Genomic DNA, 24010 nt, shown 5'->3' with positions numbered 1-24010 from the left:
TTTTAAAATTGCAATTGGTGATTATTAATTGCTCCTCAGTATTAGTGCAGTGAACAATAGTACCTTTTGTTGCAATTTCTGGTGAGCATATACAGTGGAACCTAACCCCTTGGGACCAGGGGTGGTCCATAAGTCCCTTAAAGAATATTTTGAAAAATTCAATATAATCACTACTCTAATAGAGCAGTCATTTCTGTAGTTCGGTTAACTGAGAATCTGGATAAGTGGGGTCCAGATAACTGAAGTTCCTGTACATCTAATGTCCTATTGAAACACAAGAAGTCATACTGTTGATTGCAGAGGAAGCTCTGCATGGATCCCAGGCTGTGTGACTCCTCAGCTGGCACTTTCCTAGATTACAATCTGTCTGTGGATCAAGTCACTACCTGGCCTAATAGCGCATTCAACTTGTGACATATTTTACTATCATATTTCAGCCTATCATAATTCAGAACAAAAATTATGCCATCTTGTGTACCCATGCATTAGAACAATGCACTGTGAAACAATAAGGCCACCTTCCTAAACTGCAGTGGTTATTGTAATCCCCAAATGTGCCATTTGTGTACAAAGTGCATGTAGCTTACTGACCCAACTTAAATTAAATGGCAGGAAATTTTGACCCAAAGAGACTAGAATAGGTTTTACTACACTGTGGTGATCACACCATTATCATTACTGTTCAGAGGCTAAGTGGCATATCATGTTGTAGTGCATGACTGAATGCATGTACAGGAATTTGTTTCACAATTGTATATTATGCAGTGAATATGCAGCTTAAATATCACCAATGGAAAGAGATAAATTCCCCATAATATAACTCATGAATAATAACCATTGCCCTATATAGTGTCTATATATATATTTCACCTTATTTGTAGATGTGAACATGGATATACAACTCTTAATAGGGATTGGAAACGGCGTCATGCGCCCAGTATACTACCTGTACAATTGACATCACTGGTTAGATACAAGGTGCGCTTCGTTTGTTACCGCTTTGAAGAGCACTACATTTCTCTTTACTGTAGACTATCAGTGTAGGTTTGGTATAACATGAAAGTTCTCTAACGTTGAGTGATACAAGTTACCTTGGTGGAAGCGAGTTGTACTCTAACTGAATTTGAATGCATTTTCTGACTATATTTTATGGACATAGTGATATTGTATTTATACTCAAAATTTTGTGAGTTTTACAATTATAAATTTAATATATATATAAAGCTGTCACGGTCACTTAGTGCTGACATTTCCTGTATCTGATCAATCTTCAGGGTTCCCTGTCTTAAGTGCTCTACGGTGCAACTGATTTCTCTTATGTCTTGCAATAGTGATATCTTAGAGCACATAAATGATTACTGCAGAACATGTACAGTTGTCAACCATTCCTGTACACGGTGACTTCAAGTTGCAGACGTACATGGCCAGACCATACTCTCTGTAGTCTGGCAGTGTCTGCCCTTTACAAAAGTACTTTTGCGAAGGGACACACGCCACCAGACTATACTCCCTAATTGATAAGCGTCACGGAGAGTAGGGTCTGGCCACTCGAGACTATTACACTCAGTGTAGCAGACCTTTAAATTGAACAAGGAATAATAGATTATTAGCACATACGCATGAGAACAAGTTTACAATACAGCATTTCAAATCAATAATAGAAAAGTCTTAACGCTCAAATTGTGGGCACTAATAAATGTGCACATGGTCCCCAAGAACCCAGGGTCTCAACACATAGAGGGGAGAAGTAAAAAGATGGAATTAAAGAAAAATACATCCTGATTTGCTGACTGCAGAGTTTGACACTACTTGCGGAAGTAGAGGCTAGGACTAAGGGTGTCTGAACAGGTAAAGTCCCAGAGCAAGGGTAAGCCCCGCGACCAAGGAATCAATGACACGCCATCCGGCCTTTTACCATCATCACGACACACACAGGCAGGCTCCAAAACAACAGGTACACCTCCAGACACCAGAGGTAGTGATGATGTGGTAAAAGGTAGTCTGGCGCGGCCCGCCACTTCGCAAAAAGTAAGTTACTTTTTGTGAAGGGGCGGGCGGCGCCTGTCATTGATTCCTTGGTCGCGGGGCTTCAGTGTAGGACTTTAAATAGTGTAGCTGTCTACACTATGCCCTACACTGATCTAGCTTATAGCTACACTTTGCTGCATTATCACGTGATGATCATGCACTAAACTAGGTAAGTAGCTTCATTTCCGTTTTCGGTATGCACACTTTATTGCTCGAACGAAAAATGATCAATTAAGCGTAGACGGCAAGAAGTGTATGGCAAGCGAGATGGCCTCTCCTTAGCTCGAGTGGTGAGTTATTGCTCGAGCCGCATTTGCTTCCCATGCTTTTGTATGGGACTTCCGCTTTTAAGTTACCGTCGAGTTTTGCGCCGTCTACGCTTAATTGATCATTTTTCGTTCGAGTAATAAAGTGTGCATATCGTCTATTGGTGTACAGTATAGAAGCCATTGATTGAATTCACGTATCCGGTCATACCGGGCCTGTGTGCCAAAGTTCTAGCTCGAAACTACTGATATGTGTCGCACCTACCAAATTGGAGATTTTGTATGATTTGTAGACAAGCTAGCTAGCTACATGTCGCCAATATATTTATAAATAAGCAACTGCAGGTGATGCTGAAAACATCTGTTTTCAACCGCCATGATCGCCATTTATGTATCGATAATTTATACGTTGCTGTGGTCTGCAAGATCAGCTGAGTATAGCGAGACCAGACGAATGAAATTACGAGTACTTGGGTTGTTCTCTTATCGAGGATCAGACTGGGATGGAGAATATGTCATACCAGCTGCGAGGTTGGCTAGAGACGAGATAAACAGAAATGATAGTATTTTACCTGGATATGTGTTGGAGTTGATAGAAGCTAACTCAGGTTGTGATCGTGATCGTGGAGTCCACGAGTTCGTGAGGAATGCCCTGCACAGTGAATATCAACCAGTGGCCATTATAGGAGCTGGTTGTTCTAGCTCTACCATCCCCATCGCCTCCATTGCTGGGAGAGAGGAAGTCCTCATTCCACAAGTGTCCTTTGCATCAACCTCTCCTTTTTTGTCACTCACGGATTCGTTTCCTTACTTCTACCGGACAATACCAACTGATGAATTTATTGAAGGAGCTAGAATAAGTCTCATGAAGAAGTTCAACTGGAAACGTTATGGTATACACAACACTGAAATAGGTGGTGATAATGAAGTGTGGATAGACCACAGCATCACTGCATTACGAGCTGGTATTGAACAGCACATTATGGGAGCAGAAGAGGTGTACACTGGAGAGCCTTACCAACGAATCATCAGAAATAAAGGATTTGAGAAGGCACAGTTTGTAGATGAAATTCGTACAAGTGGCATGCGAGTTGGTATGATATATGGATTACAGGAGTCTCTGATAAGTGATTTGTTGTGTATTTTATACCATAACAACCTTGTTTATCCACAAATATTTTGGATGACTATTGACATAGGAACCTTCGATCAGCTATATAGTCATAACTGTACAACTGAGGAAATGAGACAAGCCACAGAAGGTATTATCTATTTGGGCCACCAATATAACTCTACTAGTGATGGTGTTTTTGATGTTACTAACAAAACATTTGAACAATATTACAAATCTTATGTTGAAGAATCCAAGAAGTACGCTGATGACAAGGGACATGAAGTTTATAGTGTGAACAATTATTGGTCTACATTTACCTATGATGCCATGTGGGCATTGGGTCTGGCTCTGCACAAAGCTGAGGAAAAGTTATCCAAGCTCAATTCTAGTTTAGCTAACTTCACATTAGGAAATTCTAATATTTCTGGAGCAATAATAAATGAATTAGCTGGAATCAACTTTGCTGGTGCGTCTGGGATTGTTTCATTTGATAAAACTCACAAACGAGAATTTCTTGCAATAGCAATTCAACAAGTACAAAATGGAGCACTCAAGAGAATTGGTCTCTACTCTCCCTCAAATGATAGTTCACAACTGGGTAATTTGTCTCTTAATGAAAGTGCCCTTCTTTGGTCAGTAGAAAATCCTCCATTAGATATCTTCCCAATAGAAATATTGTTGGCTGAAATGTGGGTTGTTGTATTGATGTATGTACTATTGGCAGTAGGGCTTCTTTGGAATAATTTTTCCTTGCTGGTAAACTTTCGTTATCAAAACTTTCACTCAATCAAGTCATCGAGTGCTCGACTAAATCACTTGATGTTTGCTGGAAATAACTTGTTACTGTTAGGTGGAATTACAGTGGTCATCAAGGTGACAGATGAATATGAAGCAGTTGTGTTTGGTACACTATGCCAGTCCACATGGTGGTTATTTGATATTGGACTGTTACTAGTTCTTATCATCACATTACTGAAAAGTTGGAGGATCTATAGAATATTCAACAGCTTTAAACCAGGAAAGTTTCTCAGTGACAACACATTTATTGTCATTACAACTGGTTGTATTATCATCAAAACAATTTATCACTCAGTATTTGTTATGGTTAACAATACAAACTTTGTAAGAGTAAAGATTTTACCGTCAGAAGGTTTTGTACGACAGAAGGTCATGTACTGTCAGCCATCCAACTGGTGGGGTATCTTTTATCTACCACATGTCGTCATGATCATAATACTGTGTGTGCTTGCATTTGCCATCCGCAAAGTGCGTAATAAACAATTCAATGATGCAAAGAATATTGCAACATTTTTCTACATCACAGCTCTAGTGGTCCCAATCTGTGCTGGTGTATCATATGCAGTGTCACCAGCAAATGATATATATGATAAGATATCTGTATCACTATTATTGAACTGTACTGCTATTTTATGTATTGTGTTTACATGTCAGTTGACTTTGTTTGTACCCAAAATGATACCACTTTTTAAACATAAAATTTTAATTTTGTACTGTCACAACTAATATTATTGTACCAAATTTTTACAGAATATTTTAACACATGATTTTTATATACAATAACTTCGTAGGATTGCTGCTTACTGTGAGGGTAGAGGTGGCATAGGTACACAAAATACATGGTAAGACACTCACAAAATATTTAAGGCACATGTCACACAACCATGCAATGTGTACATAGATGAAACTGTCAGGGTACGTAGGTGGTGCATGTGAATATAAATACAAGGTTTATTGCTTTTGTGGGTTGCTCATAATCTGTGCTTGTGTATCTTGTGGATATGGGTTGTTGTTTCATACACTTCAATATGGAATATGTTTGGCAGCTGAGTATGTAGAGTTAAGCCATGACCAGTCAATCAGTGATGAAAATTTTTTCAAAGATGTCTGATTACCCAAAACTACTGTAGGAAGCTGTAACAACCATAAAAAGTTATTGAAAGTATGTTTATAAATGTATAGTGGGACTTTACAGAATTGTTGAGGTTTCTTTCCTGATCATGAGTTCCTACATAACATTATGGCTTTATATAACTTCATGCTAATTTGATCTGTGCTAAAAGGTATTGTTGCTTTACATCATTATGAATTGTTGATTATCAATGATAATCAAATCACATAGCTACGCAGCAGCAATCATGCAACGTACAACTCAGGCCTATAGCAAAACTTACAATTGGTTTATATGTGTCTAAATCATGAACATGAGCCAGATATTATTTGTAGTCAGAATCTTTACCTTAAAATTCTGCTTTAAAAAACTCCAAGATCCAGTGCATGGTGACTTGTTTCTCTCAGGCTGGCAACATATCTATAGGCATGCAATTACAGGAGCCACAACACATTTATCCTTCTCACTGGTCCCTAGTGTATGCGATATATAACACTTGACATGAAACCCTTTCCATGTTGGTTTGTCACCACTAGATCGCCTATCATGTTTAGTAAAGGTTCCAGTACTGGTCTGTACTTTGTTGGTGGAAGTCATGTAATATGAGAAGTCATGTAATATTATGTTGTTTATAAGTTCAGGTTGAACACAGAGGAAATACAGACAGCATGTTTGTATGCATGAAAAGGATATTGTATTACCTTAGCCTTGTATTTTCTGAACTGTTACATGAGAAGGAAGAATGGTCATATGCGTGTTATTTTATATAGCCAGGTGTTTATATTTGATTTAAATGACAAAAGACATTGCTGGTAATATTATCCTGCCCCCCCCCCCCCCCAAGGGTGTTGTTAGTTTAAGTTACAATTTATTTCTCATCTATATGCATCATGTCTACCCTAATAAGAAATTCAGAGATGGTTTACTTCACTGTGAAACATTTTTGAGACTGATCTTAACACTCAAGTAAGCGTGATAGCTTTGTTGAGCTGAACAGACCATATAGTAGTTAGACTGCATGGTAGCTATAGTTATATTCAGTAAAGATGATAGCTACCATCCACACTACTTCTCACAGCACAGCAAGTAAACAATGTATTTTGTTGGTATATTAATGGTGTTGTATAGTTATAGAGAGGGGGTTTCAGTAAACCCTACTTTGTCTCTATAGTTTTCAGCAGGAACTTATAACTATCACACCAATAAGTTTGACGGCACAAAACTAAAGTGAGTGAGTCCTTCAGTGTAAAATCCTGACTACGTACGCCTCTGTGTATATCCTTCTCTGAGAGATGAATGCAAGTGATATGTTGGTATAAATTGTTGTACATGTTGTTACTTGGGGGGTAATGGTTTCAACAGCAACACTAGGTTACCAGCAGCAGGGTTCTCAGGATCGACTTTGATTTTTTTAATAGTCCAAAACAAAACCCAACAGATTACTATATTTCATGGATGAATTATTGTGACAGTTAATTATATTCCCCTGGGACAGAGCGTCTACACATACATATGTGAATCCATTGGCAAAAATGGAATGACTTAAAAATAATCAAATCTAACATATTTTGATTTACAACTACAATTTTATAAGTGTGTCTTAATTGTATATCTATTCCCATGACTGCAGACTACAGCAGTATAAGCTCATACTTAGTGTTGCATCACCCATATAATGCTCATAGACAATAATAATATTCTTTCATCAGTCTGAAATTTAACACTTCACATCATTTCCAACAATAAAGTTTCTTATCACATTAATAAATCTGTTAATGTATGGACACAATAATAATGGTTGCTCTGTTAGTCTAAGAATATCTTGGTCTTTTGAAAACAAAAGAGCTCACTTCCCATCTGTAGAATTGTTTCCTGAAAAATGAATATAAGTTTTATGTTGCTAAAAATTGAACATTAATTGTGCTGTACTGTACTGACTGACTTTTGTGCTGCCAAACTTAGGAACCTTTTGAATCTAAATTTCAATGGGGGTTTCTGGAAACCTTTAAAAACCCTTGACTGCTTCCTTGCTACAGAGGAGACATAAGCTTATTGAAATTTTGAGATTGATACTCTAATTGTGCAGTCAGAGTAACCAAATATGTCAACTACACTCTAATGGAGTATTTATCATACAGTACAACAGCACTATACAGCTATTAGGGTTTTGGACTTTTTCTTGCCCTTCAAAATCACCCGAAAAACAGCCTCAGTTTCCTTCAAAATAGCTTAGCATGCAGTATAATATTGGTTAGGCATAGCCGAACCAAAAAATCCCTTCAGAGTGACCCCAAATCTTTCCAACAAGTTTCTGTGGAATTAAAAAAAATCTTATTTAACTGAATATTATACATACTAACTGATTCCTTCAATTCTGCCAAGCATAACTTTACAATGCATAAGGTCATGGGCTTGATTTGTTCACTGTTTGATGTCGTTTCGTCCTGAGATGTGCCTTTTCACCAAATTTGTATCATGCACAAGACACATTCTTGTATGTTTAATGTAGTTAGAAATGTTTTGATTGGCTATAACTCATTCTGCTTTTGTCAGTGGGTTCGTATCCATGTGCAGCCCCATGTTCTAGCTAGCTGTTTCCAATGGAGTATACTTTTGTTATAACTGATTAACCATCCATTAATAATGTTTCATGCATGAAATATTGCAATCTGTAGAGATCTGAAGACCTGATAATAATATGATTGATGATTAACAGTAGTATAATTTGGTAAAAATAGTCTAATCTTCTGTTGTAGCCCCCAGCCTGGTCAGTAGTACTAAGTCCCTCAGTCAAAGCTATCCTTCACTATTCACTGAACTATTAGACTGACTGATTTCTCTCTAGGAGATCCTTTTATTTTACTTGTTGACCTGTCACATGACATCATTCTAGAATGTTCTGAAGTAATTTTGTAAGGTATCAAAAAGCTTGTTTATAATTTAATGCTTGATGTACGTAGCTAGAGTTTTTGAACCATTGGTGTTGCCATTGCAAACACCCGTTAAAATTTCTGGTTACACCCTGCATAAAACTATGTTTCTTTGCAAGTGGTCAGTACTCAAATGCCACTGCTAAAAACCACTACTAGCACATATACCATACACATATACCATGCCATACACATTATATGTAACCATTTGGTGAGTATATAAGCAAATGTGAGATTGTTTAATGCTTGCATGTGTACACCTTTTACTACAATGGACAAGCTTGAGTATCACAAACACCTCAGTTTAGTTATCAACACCAATTGCTAAATAGTGGATCAGTGATGAACAGTTTACACATTGTGTTTACATCAAGTTGTACATGGCAGCTGGCCATCAGTATAGTTATGATCACCTGATACTCAAGGAAATATTGAAAGAAAGTGATCATTATCATTGTCTAGTAATTAGGCACCAGCCTATTATGCTGGCATAATTTTGAGCATAATAGGTGCCTGAAAGCATCAAGCATAATGCTAGCATAACAGGCAAAATAATTATGTCATATTGTAAGCAAAAATGCACGCCACTGAAAAAGGTGGACAGAACAGTTGATGCCACAGTGGAGCATAGTTATTTGACATGACTATTGTTATAGTTTACAATGCAGCCAAATTCTTAATGCACAATGAGCATTAACTTTTACATTTAACCAGTTGTTCATAAACCAAAGTTTATCATTATTCATTGCAAAGTAACAAAACATGGGAACTGCAGAAAATTTTGAGCACAATTATGAGCATAATAGGCAAAAATTTTGAGCACTGCAGCATAGCATAACAGGCTGGTGCCTACTAGTAATGGTATAAAGCTGCCATACAGCAGGGACAGCATAAAATTAATGTTACATTGTGATTAGATGGCCAGCAATATCAATGTACGCCACAGGTAAAAAATTCCCAATTTGGTTAGAATTACGTATAGCAAAGAACTTCTCATTTTATTCTACAGCATCTTCTCAGCTTTGTTAGTTTAATCTGTTAGTTGTCTATGCTGACTTTGTAAATGTATGCAGTTGTACCCTCAGCTGATTATTTAATTAGAGTAGATGCTAAACTCTTTGCGGTCACATATCCAATATAGATGCCTGCAGAAGGGATATGCACAGGTGGTTACATGTTGTTTAAAATTTTTAAAAAGAGGCATACAGTGTGTGCGGAGATCTTACAAAAAACAGAATCAGGACTGTGCCTTCCTATGCTGTATAACTTAAAGAATTAAGGTTCTAGTTGCTAAAGCTGGGACATATTTTTAAGCTATACAAGCACCAAATTTGTATATAGCTAAATCTGAAAACACCCACTAGCTATATAAATATATATATTTAGTCAAAAGAATGACACCATTTTCGAAATCCTTTTAACATGGAGTTGTTGGTTTGGTTCATTAAAGCAACTAGTACATGACAGGATATTTGGGACAATAGTGAGGTATAACAGTGTGAGAGGTTCAATTTCAGCTCAAACACTGATCTTTTATCATATCAAGTGTTCTGTTGCAGTAGTTGACTGTTCTGTTAGAGTATATTTCAACATAGTAGCTTTACTTTTATCCTTACTTTTGAAATATGATTGATTTTTAGACCCTTTGACTCTATCTTTGTGTTTCACTCTTCGGCTGATATTAATAGTGAAACTGATTTCCGTAAATGTTGTGTTGGAACAATCATTAACAGCCTAACCTTTAACTATATCCTTTATTTGGTCTGACCAGTTCAATACTGTGACTGTAATTGGACAGATCACAGTATATGACAATTGAATTAACAACATCCATTCACTCGTGCATGACATACAGGTTTGACTGAATTAATTGTTCCATTGGCTGTTTCGTGTAATGCAATTTCAATGTCTATTGTCATCATATGAATGTGTTCTTTACCTGCTTTGATATGAAGTAACTTGTAAACAAATACATAGTAATTATTAAATATTGAGTACATAAGTTACTAAATTAATTACATGATAATTTACTATATTTGAAATTATGATTTATTAAATGGATTAATAATACTGATATTATGTAAATCATTAACCATAACATAGTTGTAGCGGATGGGGGGGGGGGGGGGTTCAAAGGGTTCCATGGAACCCCCCTTTTGAAAGAACCTCTCTTACTTGAGATACTCTAATAATACAGCAGCCGCAGTATTCTTAAGGGAGAAGGGAGCAGTGTAGCAGGCTATGTACTATATACTGGACTGATACATAATGCAATTAATGAAATATAATTCAGTCCAGTCCAGTAGTCTAGTCCACAATAAATACTGTGTATTTTGTTTACAAGTTGCTTCATATCAAAGCATGCAGGTAAGGAATCATTGAGCAAGTTGACACACATTCATATGATCACAATACACATTGAAATTGCATTACACATAACAGCCAATGGAACAATGTTCAAACCGGTATGTTACAAGTTCAATTATGAATGGCTGTTGTTAATTTAATTTTTTGCTGCAATATGTACAATATTTGCATTGACAGTATTACAACAGATAGCTAAGACCAAATAAAGTTGTGACATGATATACTTAAAGGTTAGTTGCTGATTGTTCCAATATGACATTAATTTAGAGTGATCATACTACAATTTCACTATTAGTATCAAGGGTGGAACATATATAAGTTAAGATAGAGTCAAAGGTTATATAGTCTCTTCCAGAAATCAATGAGAAGCTTATATTTTAAAAGTAAGGATAAAAGTGAAGCTGCTATGTTGAACGTTGAAATACTCTAACAGAACAGTCAGCCACATTTGATACGATTTCATTAAAATTCTTCCAAACTATAATAAAAAAATCAGTGTGTGAGCTGAATTGAACCACTTCATCACTGCTACCTCACTATTGTCCTGCCATGTACTACCGGTATTTATAGTGAACCACAAACTCTTTATTTAAAAGATTTGAAAACAACATTTTTTTTGGCTAAATGTATATATAGCCAGTGGATATTTTCCAAGGGGTAGCCAGCGCCCACGCAAAAACCCAACACGGTGTACAAGAGTCCCATGCAATATTTAAGTATTTCAAAACGTGTTTCTGTATTATTTCAATAAATATTTCATGTATTTATAATTGGATTTCTCAGATAGGTGTACGAGAGTCCCAAGACGTTAGCTACCCCTTGGTATTTTCAGACTTGATGCTTGCATGGCTTAACAATGCCACCTTTAGCAACAAGAACATTAATTCTAGTAATACTTTTAAGCTATACACATATATACAATATTGGAGAGCACAGTCCTAATTTTATTCTTTGTAAGGGCTCTGTACACGCTGTATACCTTAAAAACTTTAAACAACATGTAACCACTTGTGTATATCCTTTCTGCCAGCTCATTGGATATGTGACTGCAAAGAATTTACCCAAATTAAATAGTCAGTGTATTTTAGGGTACAACTGTACTGATACATTTACAAAGTCAACATAAACCAGTGCTGTAGCTACCATTGAGGCAACCGAGACAGCTGCCTCGGTAAAAATTCTCAACAACAGGCTGAACAGGCCTGAGTTTTGGCACCCCGGATTTTCTACTCAAACGTTGCTAGACAGCATTACTGTACTACACATATTAAATGGCTGTAGTACTAAACAGGGCTGGAGCCCATGGTGACACGGGACTGGACCACTGTTCAGTTATTTGAATTTGTAAAAAGGTCGAGATACTCTAATAGAGCAGTCATCGTAATATACTCTAATAAAGCATTCAGTACAGATTATAGCCACTGTTCTCATTACACTTTTTTTTCCAAATAGTGACTTGAATACAGATAGTGCCCCATCTGCTCATTACACTGCTTGGTCTAAATCATTTACATTTATGTCAATTGGCTTGACACTATACTTTTCAAAAGTTCCAATAAGTCAACTGCATGGCATTGCATTGAACTAATTGATCATGCAACATCATGCATCCGCAGTTACAATCAAAAAAGCTTCCACATGCTATTTCGAAGCATATAATTATTTTCAAAATTTTCCTTGAGGGAGCATGCCCCCCAGATTCCCTAGCTTGACATGCTTAGCGCATGCAGTTGAGCATCACATGAAAGAGACAATCTCTGACTTAAACATCAGATCAATAAAAAGTATAGTGTGCATGACTATGACCTCCGTTGCAGTCCATGGATGGCCTGACCATTCAAAATATCTCTGAAGTAAGTTGTGTTGAATGCATGCAATCTAATAATCGAAGCGTGGTATACTGTAGCATTATCTAAGCTGGAGCATTACTTGTGATATGTAGAAAAATGCTCAGAGTATTCTGAAACACTTTCTTCCATCCAACCAAATAGTCAACCTGCAAATGCTGTACCACTAGTATTTGTGAATCAGTTGACTGAGTCAGAAGCAGACCCTCTCAATTAGGTCAATATAATATATTATAGACTTTGCCTCGGTAAAAAAATTTTCCTAGCTACGCCACTGTATACAACTAACCAAACTAATAAAATTGAAGGGAAGATGCTGACACAGTTTGAATGATAAGTTCTTTACCTCCTCTATAAAGCAAGGGAAATAGGAAACCCCCCATTGAAATTTAGATTCCAAAGCTTTTTTTATTTATTTATTTATTAAGGCTTTACAGCACAAGTGCTGTAGGTCTGTAGGACACCTGGTCCTACAGCCTGTTTAAAGGTGTTACTTTTAGCACACCAAGTTTGGCTGCACAAAATTGAGTGAGTAACAGCATACAGTACAACACAAAACTTACATATATTTCTCAGGGAATGATCTACAGAGCCCTCTGTTTTAAAAAAAAAATGATGTAGTATAGCGGCACAACCAAAAAATCGTGCACTTTTTCATAAAACTATGAAACTTTCCACATAAATAGTAGTCCTCAATACATGTACACTGTATTTTTAGATATAGTGCCATCACTGAATTGACCTTTGCTGACCTTTACAGCTATTTTTGTACAGAAAATTGATCATTTATGTCTTTAACTCCCTGAGGCAGTAATTAACTTCTTAAAACATGGTACCAAACAAAGGTCTTGCTGATAGAAACAACTTGGTTTTTATTTGAAGTCAATAGGTGATTTCATTCTTAAGTTATGAGTATTTTTATTAGCTGCAAAATCTGATAAATTTATGCATAATAATTATTATCTGCCCACAGGTAATTCACACCTCGAGGGCAGGTAAATTTATCAGATTTTGCAGTTAGTAAAAATGATATAATGAAATCACCAATTGACCTCAAATAAAAACCAAGTTGTTTCTATCAGCAAGATATTTTGTTTGGTACCATTTTTAAACAAGTTAATTACTGCCTCAGGGAGTTAAAGACAAAAATGATCTATTTTCTGTACAAAAATGACCATAAAGGTCACCAAAGGTAAACTCAGTGATGGCACTATATCTAAAAATGCATGTCATGAAGAGTATTATTTATGTGGAAAGTTTCATGGTTTTATGAAAAAGTGCACAATATTGCCAATTTTGGGGGCTACGCCACTATACTAATAGAGCAGTCACCTATATACTCTGAACTTATTTTTACATGTGTATCCTATTTGTATATATCCATAACCATTAACAATAATAGTAATAACAAAACAGATCATATGAACAATTTTATTGGTGGTAATGATGTGGAGTGTTAAATTTCAGGGTTTTTCATTGACGATGGAATATTTTTAGACCAGCAATTGTCTATGAGCATTATAAATGTGCACGATTGATGCAAAACTAAGTAGCTATGAGCTAATAGTTACTGTTAGTCTGCAGATTTTGTCATGGAAATATATACCATGCACCTGTATCAATTCTATATCATACCAGGGGCTAACAAAAGGGACTAGTTGTGGCCAAAAAGCTAGTTATAAATGACTTTTGGCTAGTTGTAAATGGTGATTTGGCTAGTTGTAAAAGTCAGCAAGCTGCACCACAGAAAAGAATATAAAGTCAAAGAGTACATACATGTGCTGTGCATGTTTACAGGGATTTCACTAAAAGTACCTCAAGATCCAGTCTTGAGATCACCATTTTCAAAATTTTCCACTTTTTCCGGGTCCACTAAAATTGCAACTTAGAGGTATGGTCATTTTCACAGTCCACTATTGATATAAAACAATTGCCTTAAAAATCAATAATTATTTTGATCTAAAGAATTCGCTTGTATGTCACTGTAAGTTTGTTTGCTATTTCCTAGTTCCAGGTCATCTCAAATTGCTTCCAGATTGAATCTTGCCACAATTGTGTTTCAACTAGGTAAATATGCCCTCTGAAATCCCTTCAATCATTTCCTTCACTGACAATATATATAGAACACAAAATACAAGCAATTCAAACACAAAGAAATTTTGTTTATAATACTGCTACTCCCCCCCGTCTCAGGTTTGGGCTAGTTGTAAAAAATAGTTTTTCTAGCCACTGGATAATACACTGCTGCACAAGACAAAACACTTAGAAATAAATTTTTTTTCTATAAGTCATTTCATTTTTGTCAGTGGATTCATGTCTATGTGTAGGCCCAGCTGTGTTCCAGGGGACTATACAAATATGATCAACTGTCAAAATAATCCATCCATGAAATATAGTAATTTGTTGGGTTATGGACCATTAAGTAAAGTCCCCCAGATCCCTACTGCTGGTAACTTAGTGTTGCTGTTGGAAACCACCTTGAAAAATCCCTTACACCTCCTATGTATATCCTTCTCTGAGAGATGAATGTAAGTGTTATGGTACTTGTTGTGTTGTAGTAAATGTTATTACTCACTCTCTTTTGTGCTGCCAAACTTGTTGATGTGATAGCTAGGTTCCTGCTGAAAACCAGGACAAAGTAGGGTTTACTGAAACCCTTAGGAAACCCCCCCCCCTCCTTATGCCTTGTTATGACTACACTTAATTTAACAACACCATTAATATTCTACATAATACATAATGGGGCCCTCCCCATTATATACTCTTGATAATACCTTGTTTACTTGCTGTGCTGCAAGATAGTGCATGTGGGTGGTAGTTATTACCTTTACTGAAAGTAACCATTATGTATAAGGTCATGATCTGCTCAGCTCAACAAAGCCACTTGAGTGCTGAGATCTCAAAAATGCTTCACAGTGGCTCTAAACTACTAAGTACAGACCAATACTGGACCTTTCCTAGATTGGTGATCTAGTGGTGATGATAGAAAGGGTGCTATATATCACATACACTGGGAAGGATAATGTGTTGTGGCTCCTGTAATACATGCCTATAAATGTGTTGCCAGCCTGAAAGCCACCACTGGATCATGCATGGAGTTTTTTATTAAGCAGAATTTTAAGGTAAAGATTATGACTGCATGATAATAGTTATCTGGCTCATGTGATTTAGATAGTTTTATACACACAAACCTGTGAGTTGTACGTTGTATGATTGCTGCTATGTAGGTGATTTGATAATCATCAACAATTCATAATGATGTAAAGCACCAATGAGGATACCTTCTGGCATAGATCAAATCAACATGAAAATAAAGCCATAACATTATGTGGGAACTCAGGAAAGAAACCTCAACAATCCTCATACTTTCAAGCTTTTTAAACTTCTTATGGTTGTTTTGGCTTCTTATAGTAGATCTGGGTAATCACACAGCTTCGACAAAATTTTCATCATTGATTGTCTGGTTTAAACTCCACATACTCAGCCGCCAAACACCATTAACTATTTCATATTGAAGTGTATGAAACAACAAACCATATCTACAAGATACACAAGCACAGATTACAAACAACCTACAAAAGCAAGAAACCTTGTATTTATATCACATGTACCTCCAATATACCCTGACAGTTTTGTTTGTGTACACACTGCAGCTATGACATGTGCCTTTGTGAGGGTCTTACCAATACGTATTTTGTGTGCACCTATATCACCCTCTACCCGGCAGAAGGGGTGGCACAGCAGTAAGCAGCAGAAGTTAAATGCAAGTTTAAAAATGTGTTAAAAGATGCCGTAAAAATTCTGTACAATAATGTTATCTGTGACCATACAAATGTTTAAAAAGTGGTATCATTTTGGGTGCAAACAAAGTCAACTGACACGTAAACACAATACATAAAATAGCAGTACAGTTCAATAATAGTGATACAGATATCTTATCATATATATCATTTGCTGGTGACACTGCATATGATACACCAGCACAGATTGGGACCACTAGAGCTGTGACGTAGAAAAATGCTGCAATGTTCTTTGCATCATTGAATTGTTTATTGTGCACTTTGCGGATGGCAAATGCAAGCACACACAGTATTATGATCATGACAAGATGTGGAAGATAAAGGATACCCCACCAGTTGGATGGCTGACAGTACATGATCTTCTGTCGTACAAAACTTTCTGATGATAAGATCTTTACTCTTACAAAGTTTGTATTGTTAACCATAACAAATACCGAGCGATAAATTGTATTGATGATAATACAACCAGTTGTAATGGCAATAAATGTGTTGTCACTGAGAAAATTTCCTGGCTCAAAGCTGTTGAATATTCTATAGATCCTCCAACTTTTCAGTAATGTGATGATAAGAACTAGTAACAGTCCAAGATCAAATAACCACCATGTGGACTGGCATAGTGTACCAAACACAACTGCTTCATATTCATCTGTCACCTTGATGACCACCATAATTCCACCTAACAGTAACAAGTTATTTCCAGCAAACATCAAGTGATTTAGTCGAGCACTTGATGATTTGATTGAATAAAAGTTTTGGTAATGAAAGTTGATCAGTAAGAAGAAATTATTCCATAGAATACCCACTGTTAGTAGTAGGTACATCAGTACCACAACCCAAGTTTCAGCTAACAATGTTTTGATAGGGAAGCTATCTGCTGGAGGATTTTCTACAGACCATAGAAAGGTGCTTTCATTCAGAAGAGACAAATTACCCAGTTGTGAACTATTATTTGAAGGAGAGTAGAGACCAATTTTTTTGAGTGTTCCGTTTTGTACTTGTTGAATTGCTATTGCAAGAAATTCTCGTTTGTGAGTTTTATCAAATGAAACATTCCCTGAAGCACCAGCAAAGTTAATTCCAGCTAATTCTTCTATTATTGCTTCAGAAATATTAGAATTTCCTAATGTGAAGTCGGCTAAACCGGAATTGTTGTTATGTAATTTTTCCTCAGCTTTGTGCAGAGCCAGACCTAATGCCCACATGGCGTCGTAAGTAAACGTAGACCAAATGTTTCCAATATTACTATCATTATGTTCCCTTTCAATAGCATACTTCCTAGACTCACTAATATAAGATTTGTAATATTGTTCAAATGTTTTGTTAGTAACATCAAAAACACCATCGCTAGTAGAGTTATATTGGTGGCCCAAATAGATAATACCTTCTGTGGCTTGTCTCATTTCCTCAGTTGCACAGTCAGGACTAGATAACTGATCATATGTTCCTAAGTCAATCAGCATCCAAATGATTTGTGGATAAACAAGGTTATGACGGTATAAAATACACAACAAGTCACTTATCAGAGACTCCTGTAATCCATATATCATACCAACTCGCATGCCACTTGTATAAATATCATTCACTAACTGAGCATTCTCCAATGCACTGTTTCCAGTGGTACGTGAGTCCTGCTGGTAAGGCTCTCCAGTGTACACCTCTTCTGCTCCCGTAATGTGCTGTTCAATACCAGCTCGTAATGCAGTGATGCTGTGGTCTATCCAAACTACATTATCACCACCAAATGCAGTGTTGTGTATACCATAACGTTTCCAGTTAAACTTCCGCATGAGACTTATTCTAGCTCCTTCAATATATTCATCAGTTGGTACTGTCCTGTAGAAGTATGGAAACGAATCTGTGAATGATAAAAAAGGAGATGCTGCTCCGTAGGATATTTGAGGAAGCGCAATATCTCCTCTTCCAGCAACAGAAGCAATGGGGATGGTAGAACTAGAACAGCCGGTGCCTATTATGGCCACTGGTTGATGTGTGCTGTGCAGGGCATTCCTCACGAACTCGCGGACTCCACGATCACGATCACAACCTGAGTTAGCTTCTATCAACTCCAACACATATTCAGGTAAAATACTGTCATTTCTGTTTATCTCGTCTCTAGCCAACCTCGCAGCAGGTATGACATATTCTCCATCCCAGTCTGATCCTCGATAGGAGAACAATCCCAGTACTCGTAATATCGCGGGCCCTTTACTCTCGTTATGCTCTCCTGTACTTGAGCCTGTAGACCACAACAATGCAATGATTCCTGTAACTACTTGGTAGTTGTACGCGGATTTTATGCTAAGCATTCTGTTGCCACCTACCATCGATATTATTGGGTGGGGTCTATTCTACGGAACGGAACGGAACGGAACGATGGACTAAACTGCGGAACGGAATGCTTTCTCAGATTGAAGCTTGCAGCTTACCATTGCTGTACAAGTTATCAGTGGCACTTCCAGCAGGTAATCAATGAATCATTGAGGTAACATTAATGAATCATTGATGTTAGCTACCTAACCTAACATCAATGATTCATTAACAGAGTAATGGACTATTGTCAGATATCTCAGCCTGAGTACTGAGTTGAATTCCGGATGGGGTCTATTTTACAGAATGGAATGCTTTCTGAATCAACTTGCAGCTTGGCTAGCTGCTATCATTGCTGAAATTGCATTTTATCAGTGGAACCTACAGGAAAATGGAATAGGATAATTATAAAACATTAATTAAGTGATTGTTTAGGTAATCATGACTTTATTCAGCCTTTATATTTTCTCAATTTTGAGCCTGTATACAAATAATTGAATTTTCCTTGTCAATAGAAATCCTAGAATAAGATGGGAGAGAAACTTATCTTTGTTTACCTATACTGTACAACCAAGAGTTCGTAATACTGATTTGTATGGGGGAGAGTGTCTAACTCTCAGTATGGCCTGTGCAAACACCCTGCGTAAAGTTCACCTTTCATCAAATCAACACCTTTACTGGGGGATAGAAAACTGTTGATTAGTGTTGCTGAAGAAGGTAAAGCCTTTGTTCTGAAATAAGGCCGAGGTGTTACTTTAAACAGGATGTTTGGTGAATGCATTCAAGTTAGACACTCTCCACCTTATTATGAACTCTTGATACAACTTCAAAGGAAAATGAAGAAAACATACAGATGAATCAATAAAATCACTACAGTAAGGTGAATTACAGACTAGTGAGATCTTGGTTGATTAATGACAGTGGTTGGAGATTAAGTGTGGTAGCTTCTTGTTCTTGAATATGTTGCAAAGTGGAAGTACAAATTAAAATGGGATATCAATTTCATTATGAAAAATTTGTATACATAAATAATCTAGCATTACTATTTCATTTGTCCTCCACTTAAATTTCAACTCTAGAGTAGATCCAACACAGGACAGCCCGCACTGTAACAAATACATGTGATCCCATTGTAATTTCATGGACCAGCTGGACTGGGAATCACTTGAAAATAGACGAACAAATTTAACCTGTTTTGTTTGAAGTGAAGCATGTGAAATGTTACACTTAAGAAATCCTAGGATTCTTAGGTGGTATGTAATTAATGTGAGTGTTCCATTTCAGGTCTGACTAGGTACATTGAAATTACACACACATCCTGGTCCAAATCACGTTTGCCTGGTGGCTACGGGCATGGTTTCACATGCGGCTTATAATAGAGATTTGGCTGATCTTGGAGTTTTGGCATTTAGCCTGATTCTAGGCTAACAGTCAGACACATCCTTGAATTGTGCAACAGATAATATCAGCTCACTATTGAATATGGCATTAGTCCACTGCACCAGCTGTTAATATATAAATAACTCCATGCATACACTTCAGTGATGTTTGCAGAATATACCCTCCTTGCGGTCTGCCAAAATATTTGCTCCTCACACACTGCACAAAATTCTTCAAGTTTTAATTCAGCTGGTTCTTTCCTGTTACCAGTATCTTCCTGCTTGCTTTATTTATACACTGACTTATGACTTGAAAGACCAGCCCAGACTGTTTTCTAAAGTCTAAATAAGAAAAACAGCTCACATAAAGTTTCCTTCCGTATGGATGAACATCACTGATACAGCTCATCCCACAATAATACTTCGTTACTAATGACAACCAACAAAAACCCACAATCGATCCGTTAATTCTTTTTTATCTTATGTTTAACCAAGAGTTCATAATATAAAGTAGTAAGAGAGAGTGTCCAACAGGAGTACATTCCAACACATACACTGGGTAAGATAGAATATCAACACCTTGGTTTGTACAAAGGTTTCACCATCTCAACACATATCAACACTTGCCTTCCACCAGTAAACGTGTCAATTGGATCAAAACTTTCAAAAGTCTAATTTTACCCAGTGTGTTTATACAGGCTATATTGGCAGTTTGACACTCTTCCTTAATACTGTATATTATAAACTCTTGGTTTAACCACCCACTGGAGATGCCACTGCTAACTTATAAGGGAAGTTTCAGCAATGGTATGTTGCAAGCTTCAATTTGAGAAAGCGTTCCGTTCTGTGGTTTAGTCCATCGTTCCGTTCCGTTCCGTTCCGTAGAATAGTCCCCACCACTGAGTACTTGGGTTGTTCTCTTATCGAGGATCAGACTGGGATGGAGAATATGTCATACCAGCTGCGAGGTTGGCCAGAGACGAGATAAACAGAAATGATAGTATTTTACCTGGATATGCGTTGGAGTTGGTAGAAGCTAACTCAGGTTGTGACCGTGATCGTGGAGTCCACGAGTTCGTGAGGAATGCCCTGCACAGTGAACATCAACCAGTGACCATTCTAGGAGCTGGTTGTTCTAGCTCTACCATCCCCATCGCCTCCACTGCTGGGAGAGAGGAAGTCCTCACTCCACAAGTGTCCTTTGCATCAACTTCTCCTTTTTTGTCATTCACGGATTCGTTTCCTTACTTCTATCGGACAATACCAACTGATGAATTTATTGAAGGAGCTAGAATAAGTCTAATGCAGAAGTTTAACTGGAAACGTTATGGTATACACAACACTGAAATAGGTGGTGATGATGAAGTGTGGATAGACCACAGCATCACTACATTACGGACTGGCATACAGCAACACATTATTGGAGCAGAAGAGGTGTACACTGGAGAGCCTTACCAACAAATCATCAGAAATAAAGGATTTGAGAAGGCACAGCTTGTAGATGAAATTCGTACAAGTGGCATGCGAGTTGGCATGATATATGGATTACAGGAGTCTCTGATAAGTGACTTGTTGTGTATTTTATACCATCATAACCTTGTTTATCCACAAATCATTTGGATGCTGATTGACTTAGGAACATATGATCAGTTATCTAGCCCTAACTGTACAACTGAGGAAATGAGACAAGCCACAGAAGGTATTATTTATTTGGGCCACCAATGTAACTCTACTAGTGATGGTGTTTTTGATGTTACTAACAAAACATTTGAACAATATTACAAATCTTATGTTGAGGAATCCAAGAAGTACGCTGATGACAAGGGACATGAAGTTTATAGTGTGAACAATTATTGGTCTACATTTACCTATGATGCCATGTGGGCATTGGGTCTGGCTCTGCACAAAGCTGAGGAAAAATTACATAACAACAATTCCAGTTTAGCTGACTTCACATTAGGAAATTCTAATATTTCTGGAACAATAATAAAAGAATTAGCTGGAATCAACTTTGCTGGTGCTTCAGGGAATGTTTCATTTGATAAAACTCGCAAACGAGAATTTCTTGCAATAGCAATTCAACAAGTACAAAACGGAACACTCAAGAGAATTGGTCTCTACTCTCCCTCAAATGATAGTTCACAACTGGGTATTTTGTCTCTTAATGAAAGTGCCCTTCTTTGGTCAGTAGAAAATCCTCCATTAGATATCTTCCCAATGAAAGCACTGTTGGCTGAAATGTGGGTTGTTGTATTGATATCTAATCAAAAACAGCCAAGCTGTAAAAAAGGTGCGGCCCCCAAAAAGGCCATGGTGAAAAAAGATGTGAAATCCAAGGTGGCGGCCAATAAATGGCTGTGATGGTAGGTTAATGGTTACATTTAATAACAACAATTCAGGTGAATTTGGTGCCAAGACCAAGCGGCACAAAATTCACCTGAATTGTCGTTATTAAAATGTAACCATTAACCTACCATCACAGCCATTTATTGGCCGCCACCTTGGATTTCACATCTTTTTTCACCATGGCCTTTTTGGGGGCCGCACCTTTTTTTACAGCTTGGCTGTTTTTGATTAGATATCACTTCTTTTTGTATTTGTATACTGCAAAGCCGGCCTATGGCTGGCTTTGGGGCTTTTTTAACCCATGTGTTTTTTTTCCTTTACTACTGGAAGAAGAAAAGAACTTAAAGAAGAATTTTAGTACTTCAATTATTTTTGATTTTATTAGTAATTATACAAATTATATACATATATTTATTACATGCCCATTATTCCCCACAGGATATTTTTTTGCAGCTGATCTCTCTACTGGGTGACTTGAAATGTAGCTGAACTATATACAGGATGGTTTCTTTGTAGCTGAACTCTCTACAAGGTAACCTCTTCTAGCTGGTCTCTCTACAGGGTATTTTGTTTCTAGCTGAACTCTCTACAGGTGATTTGTTTGCAGCTAAACTCTCTACATGGTGGTGTCTTTGTAGCCGAACTCTCTACATGATGGTTTCTTTGTAGCTGAACTCTCTATAAGGTGACTTCGTCTAGCTGAACTCTCTACAGGGTGATTTTTTTGTAGCTGAACTCTCTGCAGGGTGATTTGTTTGCAGCTGAACTCTCTACATGATGGTTTCTTTGTAGCTGAACTCTCTACAAGGTGACTTCGTCCAGCTGATCTCTCTACGGGGTGATTTGTTTCTAGCTGAACTCTCTACAGGTGATTTGTTTGCAGCTAAACTCTCTACATGGTGGTTTCTTTGTAGCTGAACTCCCTACATGATGGTTTCTTTGTAGCTGAACTCTCTACAAGGTAACTTCTTCTCTACAGGGTGATTTGTTGTAGTTGAATTCTCTACAAGGTTGTTTGTATGAGGCTGAACTCTCTACATGGCGGTTTCTTTGTAGCTGAACTCTCTACAGAGTGATTTGTTTGCAGCTGAACTCTCTACATGATGGTTTCTTTGTAACTGAACACTCTACAAGGTGACTTCTTCTAGCTGATCTTTCTACAGGGTGAATTGTTGTAGCTGAACTATCTACAAGGTAACTTCTTCTAGCTGATCTCTATACAGGGTAATTTGTTTGTAGTTGAATTCTGTGCAGGTGGTTTCTTTGTAGCTGAACTCTGTACATGATGGTTTCTTTGTAGCTGAACTCTTTACAAGGTGACTTCTTCTAGCTGAACTCTCTACGGGGTAATTTCTTTGTAGCTGAACTCTCTATATGATGGTTTCTTTGTAACTGAACTCTCTACAAGGTAACTTCTTCTAGCTGATCTTTCTACTGGGTGATTTGTTTGCAGCTGAACTCTCTACATGGTGGTTTCTTTGTTGCTGAACTCTCTACAAGGTGAATTCTTCTACCTGATCTCTCTACAGGGTGATTTGTTTGTAACTGAACTCTGTACAAGTGCGTTTTTGTGGGTGATCTCACTGCAGGTTGATTTGTTTGTAGCTGAACTCACTAAAGGGTGATTTGCTTGTAGCTGAACTCCTTACATTGTGTCTAGTTTCTAGCTGATCTCTCTACAGGGTGATTTGTTTGTAGCTGAACTCTCTATAAGGTG

General features: G+C 37.3%; 3 protein-coding genes and 1 long non-coding RNA gene across 4 annotated transcripts in view; 2 read left to right on the top strand and 2 right to left on the bottom strand.

The window, feature by feature from the left end:
- The first annotated feature begins 2445 nt into the window (after positions 1–2445).
- LOC136251384 (gamma-aminobutyric acid type B receptor subunit 2-like) lies at positions 2446–5092 on the top strand. The gene has a single exon (XM_066043827.1). It carries the CDS (start codon positions 2671–2673, stop codon positions 4930–4932), a length of 2262 nt encoding a protein of 753 aa, XP_065899899.1. The 5' UTR covers positions 2446–2670; the 3' UTR covers positions 4933–5092.
- A 1921-nt stretch (positions 5093–7013) lies between these two features.
- On the bottom strand, positions 7014–10005 carry LOC136248615 (uncharacterized). The gene is made up of 3 exons (XR_010697780.1): positions 9864–10005; positions 7260–7347; positions 7014–7189 (listed from the first exon to the last, which is right to left on the bottom strand). It is a non-coding gene; the product is annotated as an uncharacterized lncRNA (long non-coding RNA).
- Positions 10006–16144: 6139 nt separating this feature from the next.
- On the bottom strand, positions 16145–18587 carry LOC136248614 (gamma-aminobutyric acid type B receptor subunit 2-like). Its single transcript, XM_066040375.1, has one exon. It carries the CDS (start codon positions 18583–18585, stop codon positions 16276–16278), a length of 2310 nt encoding a protein of 769 aa, XP_065896447.1. The 5' UTR covers positions 18586–18587; the 3' UTR covers positions 16145–16275.
- A 2266-nt stretch (positions 18588–20853) lies between these two features.
- The window catches only part of LOC136248577 (gamma-aminobutyric acid type B receptor subunit 2-like), a gene marked incomplete at its 5' end in the record, with an annotated part of 30961 nt that continues 27804 nt past the window's right edge, over positions 20854–24010 (top strand). The window contains one exon of the mRNA XM_066040345.1: positions 20854–22237. Coding sequence (XP_065896417.1) covers positions 20854–22237 — 1384 coding nt within the window. The remainder of the gene's footprint in view (positions 22238–24010) is intronic.

The sequence above is a fragment of the Dysidea avara genome, chromosome 3 (genome assembly GCF_963678975.1).
Source record: "Dysidea avara chromosome 3, odDysAvar1.4, whole genome shotgun sequence".
Classification (NCBI taxonomy): domain Eukaryota; kingdom Metazoa; phylum Porifera; class Demospongiae; order Dictyoceratida; family Dysideidae; genus Dysidea; species Dysidea avara.
This window is presented reverse-complemented; position numbering and strand designations above follow the sequence as displayed.